At 34.1% G+C, this 8,865-nt stretch overlaps 2 protein-coding genes across 2 annotated transcripts; both read left to right on the forward strand.

Annotated features, from left to right (window-relative positions):
- The first annotated feature begins 3,663 nt into the window (after positions 1-3,663).
- LOC136819140 (uncharacterized) lies at positions 3,664-5,735 on the forward strand. Its single transcript, XM_067075328.1, has 3 exons — positions 3,664-3,935; positions 4,237-4,625; positions 5,043-5,735. The coding sequence occupies exons 1-3, from the start codon at positions 3,741-3,743 to the stop codon at positions 5,329-5,331; spliced, it is 873 nt and encodes a 290-aa protein (XP_066931429.1). The 5' UTR covers positions 3,664-3,740; the 3' UTR covers positions 5,332-5,735.
- A 1,883-nt stretch (positions 5,736-7,618) lies between these two features.
- LOC136819142 (protein jagunal homolog 1-like) lies at positions 7,619-8,289 on the forward strand. Its single transcript, XM_067075344.1, has one exon. It carries the CDS (start codon positions 7,659-7,661, stop codon positions 8,190-8,192), a length of 534 nt encoding a protein of 177 aa, XP_066931445.1. The 5' UTR covers positions 7,619-7,658; the 3' UTR covers positions 8,193-8,289.
- The last annotated feature ends 576 nt before the right edge of the window (positions 8,290-8,865 follow it).

Consider the following 8,865-nt stretch of genomic DNA (forward strand, 5'->3'; position numbering starts at 1 on the left):
TGTCCAGGATTTTGAGAAAATCCAAGGAATCATTTGTGTCAGCATGATTCTTTGTTGGAGTTTCTGGTCTCTTTTGAGTGCCTTTGACATGGGCAAAAGTGCAATGGGTGATGAAACATGCACCTCTCTTGATTGAAGAAGAGCACATTCTTGGGTGGAATTTAGTTCCAGCATTACATCCCTTTGGACCCTTGTTTCCATGTTTCATGAGTTTGGTGCAGGCTTTTGGATGGTTGTACTGGCAGTTCTTGCCTCGAATACTGTGCTTGCATTTACCTTTGACATAAAATCGGCAGGTTGGTGGTGTGTTGTGTATCTCGGTTTCATCTTTTGATTTGTCAGATGATTGAGGGACTGTAGAGTCTGATGTAAGCTTAGTATTGTTTTCAAGTTGCCTTTGAAATCTTATCTTCAAGAAGTCAGTTCTTCCTAGATAAACACCATCAAGGGTTCTGTCTGTATTTACATTGTTGTTGTCTATAATAACACTAGGTGTTAGTGGTAGTGATCGGTTCCTTGGCGTTGGAGGAAGAGATCTTGATCGAGGTCGAGTGGAGGATATTGAGGTGTATGATGAGAGGTCAGTAATACTTTTGGTAGGTGAAGATACAGGTGTATGTTGTGGGGAGTTTGCGACAAATGTGGTGTTGGTATTTTTGATTGTTTGTGTAGGTGTTTGGATAGAGTTGATGTTGACATGATTCACCAGGATTCACACTGGAATTGGCAGTGTTGGTTAAACTTGTTTTGTGTGGAAAATTTATTGTATTTTCCTGACAATGTTGACAAAGGTAAAACATACCAGGTATTTGGTAGATTAAGTCTCTCAATTCCTCGTCTTGGTTAATCAAATTAATGTTCTTTAGCAGTTTTAGGTAGCATGGTCGATGGACTTCTTGTCCACAGGAGCCGCATTTTAAGCCGCAATATTCGTCATGCATTTTTACTCTATATTCAGGCTGCATCATTTGAGGCGTGCGATAGCACGCGCACGCCTCCACACACACCTAAAAGCCTCTTAGGAGAGTGATAAATCACACACCTTAAATTTTGAGTTTTCAGCGAAAAGTAGTGCATCGCACACCTTATTATATGCCTGAAACTCCTTAAATTAATGGTTTAGGAGTGTGATTGACCACACGCCTGAAATTTTCAAATGATAAAGCCTGTATATGACTGGTTGCATATTTGAAATATGTCTGGAAAATAGCTCTGTATGACCGCACACAATTTTTCAATTGCTTCGTCTTTGTTCATTATGTTGGTTGTTTTTGACAGGAAATTCAATGTTTCCATGATGGGATCCTTTCGGCATGATTTCAGGGTATTTATGTTATCTTTAGTTGGCTTTTCTGGATTGTAGAGTCTGAGGCAGTTTCTAATTGTTTCATTGCTGGCCTCCGTTTAGTCCGATCATGATTCTGTTCTGATCACGTGATATAGCTTGATGTTTTGACTTTTTTAAACCAATGAAATCATTTGTTTATACCGCACTAAAGGCCTTTCTAGATTACCGCGCAAAAAAAAACGGGGGGTCAACATGAACTTTAAAGCCTGCTGCGGGAAAGGGAATTGGTTTTGAAGAACCAAATATATACAGAAAGGTTTTAATATTATCCAAATATCAGGAAAACAAGTGACATTTACATGGTTGATCTTTATAAAGTTTGATCTGACGGTTTGTTGTAAAGAATGTTGGCCCAGTGTTGGTTTTATAACCTATATTTTTGGATTTGTGAGAAGACAAATGTTATTGTAAAAAAAAGTCATTTGGAAGTGTAATCATACCCTTTCCAGGGAACTGGACCAACATTTTTTAAGTTAGAATTCATTGTCAGTAATGCCGCAGCATGGTTTGAAACCTTGTTGTAGGTCTGGTGGAAAATGGATTTATTTCTGAATGTAAACATTACTGCAGCTAGAATATTTTCTTTATTTTGACAAACAAAAGGTTCAAGGTTTGTTAACTTTTTATTTTACTGCATTTCTCTGTCTTATTCTGCTGTATAGGCAAATGAAAACTCCTGATTTTTTGTTTTTGTCAGTGCTCGCTCGGCAGCCATTTTGATTTTTTTTTTTTTCGACGTCTGTACTCGGCAATTTCGTGACCTCTACAGAATCGACGATTTTGCCTGAGGGGAACAGCAGTGGTGATGGAATTGGATTATTTCAGTTAAGCCATCCAGGATCCTGCCATTCTATCAGCCAGCAAAAACTAAATGACACTTGTAAACTTATATTTCTTAGTACCATTTTCCATCAAAAGCAATCAAAAACATTACTTCCCAAAGCCGGAGAGACTAGAGTCAAGTAAGTCATCAGTGGCAGTGCACGAACCGACGAACGACCCCAGTGCACGAACGAACGTCTTTGAACTTGAAAAAAACAACCAAAAACAAACTTCTATAGAACTTGACTTCCTTTGTGCAGCAGAATCCTCAAATTATCCCTTGCAATCTCTCCAAAAAATAGAATAAACGGAGCACTTAGAACAACACCAAACCGATTTTGAACAAGGCCAAGTAAAAATTACACGAAATTCAGTAATGTTTTTTTATTGCGGTCGCATACAGGAACTTGTCAGATGTTCCTAACTGTATTTGGTTTACTGTAAGATCCACTTTCTGAATCTGATGCGGGCGAGTTGTCATTATTCATTATTTTACAAACAACACACACCAAATTTTATACCGTCAACTGCTCTAACTTGGGACAATTGATTGAAACATGGGACTGTTGATATATGGCTTGTATTTTCACTTACTGTTAAATCTCTTTAACAACAAATTTGTTTTGATAGCTCCACCAAGTTTATGTGTTAGTCACACTACGAAACCAATGTTTCAGAAAAAGTCGCATCAGTCATCTACAGCTAACCTGCCTCTGAAGGCACTTGAAAATTATACATCTGGAGGAAAATAGTCCTCCTGCGGAAAATTTTACAACAAGAATCTTGTTGTGCGCCAGAAAGTCAAAAACCAATACGGCACCCTATTCATAAACACAATCATGCAACTTTGTTGTCATCGCCAGTCCTTTTAGACGAACCTGGTCCTTACGATTTCGAGATTACATATTCGTCAGATTGTATGTTTTCACCCATCCCTTAGAGCTTCAGTGTGGTGGGCAGAAAACAACCACAATCTGATCTCAGGTTATCTACAGGATGATGTACCTTAAGTTGATTAATTTATTTGAGGCTTATATTTTGCAAGTTTTGCATAGTTTTGCAAAATTCTTAGAATTTAATGCTTGAAAAGATTAAAAAACGGATTTGAAAATAAACGTAATAAAAGCCCTAAATTGAGTATGCAGTGTACCATTGTAATAAACCAAAATGAAATGCGCTCAGGGAATAAAAAGAGTAACAAATGTGATGAAGTAAAACAGCTTTTTTCTCAACATTAAAGTTGTGCTAGATAAAAAGACAAATGGAACTAAACAAAGTTTAAATTTTTAAAGGGGGAGAAACCCTGGGTAAGTGTTTGTCTAGAAAGGGGGTAGGGACAGTAATACATGTTGAGTTTGCAAAAGTCATTCTAATCATTTATCTTTTTATTATTCTTATTAAATTTTTCGAATTGGACTGTTATTGTGTCTTTATTGATTCTTTCTTGTAAATGTTTATTTTATATCTTTCTTAATAGATATAAATTAAGTTTCTACAAAAGCTTACTGACTGAAGAATTTAACGGTTACTCTTTCTCTAATCAGTTCGTTTGCAAATAATAAAGAAAATAATGCAATCGTATCTCATTTGGTCAGCCTTTTTGGTATTTTCACTGAACTCAATGAGATGCCAAATGCCCAAGAAGCCTCCAATTTTGCCTTTGGTGAAAGATATTCCATTTATTCAATGTGATGTCTGCCAAAAAGCAGCAAAAACTTTATTCAAGAGTGTCAAAGCAAAAAGAGAACAGATTAAACCAATGAAGGTAAAAAAATATTTTGTCTTTTAAATCTATTCATTCCATTAATTTCATTGACTTACTATTCTTAGAGGAATTTAAGTATATAGCATTCTCAGCATGTAATTAACACTATCACACATGATTGAAAATGTTCCTTGCCATTGTTTTCTCATTATCTAAAGAATGGGTTTTTTATTACATTTTTTAGTTAATTTGTGTCATCCATTACACTTTGTCTCAAAACCCTTTCTGATCAGCAATAATTAAGTGGGTAAGTAGCAAATAACACTAGGCAATATGGTTCATTTACTTTTTTTAACACTAGCTTGGAGAAGACGATATTCTAACTATTGTTGAAGGTACTTGTGATCCTGATTCAACTTATGGAGAATGGATAAGGCATTATGATATCGTGGAGAAAGAAGACTCTTTGAAGCTTCAAGAACATTCTGTAAAAGGAAAGTGTAGAGAGGAATGTAAAACTATTGCAAAGTCATGTGAGCAGTCTATTGGAGATATTGACACTGATGTTAGCGAAATTCTTTGGAAAGATGAATTGAAGCTTTCTAAATTCTTGAATAAAGTTTGCTATGACATGTCAAAGAGTTGCAAAAAGAAGAAGCCAAAATATATTGCAGGAAAACGTAAGGATTATAAATTCAAAGAAATGACAGAGAAAGATGAGGCTGCAGAAGAAATGATGAAGAACATGAAGTAAGTTTTTTAACATTTTACTTGTCAATGACAACGATTATTCAGGGCCCACGTGGGGGGGGGAGGGCATGCCCTACACTTTTTTTGCAAAGTAAAAATGTTAGGTTGCCCCTCCTTATATTCATGTCCCCACTTTCAATTTCATAGCGTGGGCCCTGATATTGGAATATTTTACATTCTCAACAGTGTTTCAAGAAGATAGAAAGGCATCACAGGATTTTTTTTCAGGATTTGAAACTAGTTAGTTACAAACTCAAGAAAAAAGTTTTTCAAATGACTTCCTCACAAAGCTTCCCTCTTTTAGAAGGTGATGAGTCCAAGCTAAAACTAATGTAATATGTCAAATGAAAATGAAAGTTTTTTTGTATTGATTGACTTTGGTGAATTCAAGCTAATCATAAATTTGAATTGTTTTAGGGGTATGCCAGGAATGCCTGGTTTGAGTATGTATGATCCTGAAGATTTACAGAATATGCGAGATGAGATGGGTATTGATGACAAAACAGTTGAAGAATACAGAAAAAAACATGGTAAAGCTGGTGAAAGTGAACAAGAGTCTGCAACAAGTCAACAAAATAGCCAGAAGGAAGCAGAGCCAGCAAAAAGTAACTTAGGTCTCATGGATACTGTCAAAGCAGCAGGGCAAGATGTTTATGGGAAAGTGAAAGGTATGTTTGGATCTGATGATACCAAAACTGAATTGTAATTTCATTGATGGTACTTCATTTAGTGTATTTTAAGATGATTTGATACTGAAGTTCAGTTTATAGACACCTTTTAAAAGTAATTTTTTTAAATTATTTTAAGAATATATTTAAATTTTTATTTTTTCAAATTTTTATTGAAATGTCATTTTTTAAATCAGTTTGTTTGCTCAAACTTTAGCACTGTCATTCACAAAATGGATCCAAATACTAAAGTTTCTTTCCTGCAAAATCAACTCATAGTCTAATGCCTTGGAATAAAAAGTCCTTTTAAACTTTCATGATCTCTTTATTTGGGCCAAAAATTTCTTCCAAAACAACCTATTTATATGATATTTTATGATGCTGTTTCTCAATACTTTAGGCCTACAAACTTTCGGGAGCATAAACTTTTGTGAATTGTTGGATAAAAATTAAAATTGCCTTAAAAGTGAAAAATATTCCTTAAATCCGATTAAGACGTTGCTTATTGACTTTTAAAAAGGCATTAAAGGATAGAAATACACCAATTACAACAAATTTGATATTTATTACGATTTTGAGGTTTTATAGATTTCGAAATTTTTTGAGAATTTTTCGCAAACAAAAACTTTCGCGAATTGCCCTGTCAAGAATTTTCAAAGACATTTACTTTCGCGAAAAAGGCCAAAATTTTATAAATTGATTAGATTTACACATTTTGACACTTTATATTCATCTGTAGTTATAATTTGATGTTCAGATTTAATGTTCAAAATCGACTTGGTTGATGAAATATTTTGTAATGGGATAAATTTTTGGTATTGATTTAGGATTCACGGTAAAATTTTGAGTACTAGAATTTATTTATTGGAATGTGGACAAAATTTGACTAGTTTTATTTATAAAAATATTTGAAAAGTTTAGGATTGTAAAGCACATTTTACGAATAAATATTATGAAGAATTGTGTTGTATTGATGTAATGAATTGTGTCTAGTTGAAGAAGATCTTTCATTGACCCGGTTAATTCAAAATCCTTACTTTTATTTATTTCTAGTGATTGATAAATGGCTGCAGAAATAAACAAATCTTTTGATGCAGAGGCTTTTGCCTCTACAACTTTAAAATATATAAAGGAAAGAAACAAAGTTGAGTTGATTGGAATAGTACGAGATGTGAATGACTACAATAAAAATTCTTCAGTCATGTTACAAAAGCTTACTGAATATTGTTTTAAAGAGATTGTGAAATGTTTGAACCAAGAAGAGAATGATCCTTCAATGGAGTATTTGATGTGGAGCCTGTTGACAGCAGTGAGCTCTATTCAAGTTGCACGCAAATTGATGTGGAAAGAATCTACCATTCTACCTGTGCTTTATTTGTCCTTGAAACTTGCTAATGAATCGAAAAATCGCAAATTACAGAAAGTTACGACTTCCCTACTTTCCACACTTTTGATTGGAGCTGGTCTATCATATTTTGATGTGATCGCAGAGTTGGGCTTTATTAAGCTTTTGAATGATATAATATCAGGTAATGAATTTCACGAAGATATGTTCAAGTCAGTGATTTGTTGTTTGAGTTTGTTATGTGATGGCTCGCTTGCGTGTAAAAAGCAACTGAATGATCTCAAAGTTGCAGATTCTATGTTGAAAATGGGGGAAATACATCCTCTTCATGATGAAGACCTCCTTAACCTGGCTGCAATGACTTATGATGATTTGTCTGCATTGAAATTGAGTCATTCCATTGGACGAAACAAGTTTTTGAAATCACAAGTTAGTGATCGAGTTGTTTGCTCCAATTCCAAATGTTTAAAACCACAAAGTGATGTCAAGTTTAAAAAGTGTTCACGTTGTAAAGTCACTCTTTATTGTTCTAAAGAATGTCAAGTAGTCCATTGGAAGCAAGGTGGTCATCATAAACAATGTCAACAACCTATTGTTTCGCAGTGATAGTGACTATTATACATTTTCGTATTTTGATATTGTTTTTGCTCCCAAATTAAATTATTTAATTGTTATTCCTCCTGTACATGCATCCAAATATTTTTTATCATATATTTTTTTATTTATAACAAAATTCTTTTTTCTATCTTGTATCATATTTTATGAGTTACAATTTTCTATATAATGTTTTTTTTATTCCAATACCATTTATTGAAAAATTCTACATTGTGTTATCATTGATTTCGGAATTTAATTACTTGTTCGGACAGTTCAATCTATACTATTTCATCTATTTTTTTTAAGAAAACCGTGGACATAAGTATTGGATTTATTTAAAGAATAATGATTTTTCAATTTTCATCCGTTTCGTATATTTTCAGTGAAAAACCAATTTGAAATATAAAAAAATTCATTTGAAATATGGCATCAAGATCTGGTCCACGAGCACCTGGTACAGATGGCTCTGATTATTCCCACCGGGAAAAAGTTGTCGACCACTACAAGCAGAGTGCTGATTTGAAAACAAGTGTCAGCAAGTGTTTACTACCTCATATGACACTTACTTTTCTGGTAGCACTGAAGTTTGTTGCTGTCATCTTGGGCTCTCAATACTTCCATCCCTTGGAACAGTGGGAGATGATTTGGCTGTGTAGTGGTGTCACTGCCTATATTGGTTTTGGTGCACTTTCCAAGAATGATGTCAGCCGGTTGTCAGTTTATTTGTTTGGAAATTTAATTTTTGGTATTGCACCATTAATTTATGGTTGTGTGGGTGTGGTCAAGAAAATGCAGCATGATTTCAAAGATATGAAGAATATGCCAGAGGCCTGGAAAGCATCTCCTATGCGGCTATCCTTGATTGCTGTTTGCCTGACCTGGCAATTGACCGGTATTGTCCAATCTATCAGATTGATTAAGGTTTGGAGATCAATGGCTACTAAAAAAGGAAAATAATTCTTAGCCACTTAAATAGAATAGGAGTTTCAATCGCAATAATTTTTGTAGACACACTGTAATTTTCAGCAAGATTTTAAAACAAAAAACTAGATTTTTCGTTTTTTTAGTAGCTGCATTTTTATCACGTAGAATTTTTATCTTACAATTTATAGATTTGTGAGCAATGAAGTAAAAACCCGAAGGTCTAGAAGCGAATTTTTAATCTTTCTCAGGCAAGAAAAAGTGAAGCCTTAAAATATGTGCTGTATTGTTGACGACGGATTGAATCTAGCGATTCCTTTGTTTTCGAGTGATATTTTTTCGAAATTTAGTGGTAAATTTTATTTTCAATCTGGCATTTGTCTAAAAATAAAGTGGGTCGCCCTAGGCTGCACAACTTTGGTAGGATTTATTGGCTTCAAATCCTGCCAAGGAGATCCGCTTCCAGCCCTTCTGGCTTATACTTCATTGGTTTTGAGTGAGTATTCTGAAAGTCATAGTATTTTGTGTGTTTGTTTTAATTTACTTTTTAGTCATTTAAAGGTTAAATTCTCATAAAATAAATGTAGGTGCGTTTTTAACGCCAAGTCAATTTTAGGGAATATTCTAGGGTTATTTATAATTGAATTTTAATTTCAAATCTTTTGGTTTTCTTAAAGACAAGGAAGAAATTACAGCTCCCCGTTGTCAT

Source organism: Clytia hemisphaerica, unplaced genomic scaffold, assembly GCF_902728285.1.
Source record: "Clytia hemisphaerica strain Z4C2 unplaced genomic scaffold, Clytia hemisphaerica genome assembly, whole genome shotgun sequence".
Classification (NCBI taxonomy): Eukaryota; Metazoa; Cnidaria; class Hydrozoa; order Leptothecata; family Clytiidae; genus Clytia; species Clytia hemisphaerica.

Excerpts from the sequence above, each read along its gene's own strand:
- LOC136819140 (XM_067075328.1), top strand. The coding sequence starts at position 3,741 with ATGCAATCGTATCTCATTTGGTCAGCCTTTTTGGTATTTTCACTGAAC. Across the intron at positions 3,936-4,236 it reads AACAGATTAAACCAATGAAG|CTTGGAGAAGACGATATTCT; the intron begins GTAAAAAAATAT and ends TTTTAACACTAG. Across the intron at positions 4,626-5,042 it reads GAAATGATGAAGAACATGAA|GGGTATGCCAGGAATGCCTG; the intron begins GTAAGTTTTTTA and ends GAATTGTTTTAG.
- LOC136819142 (XM_067075344.1), top strand. The coding sequence starts at position 7,659 with ATGGCATCAAGATCTGGTCCACGAGCACCTGGTACAGATGGCTCTGAT.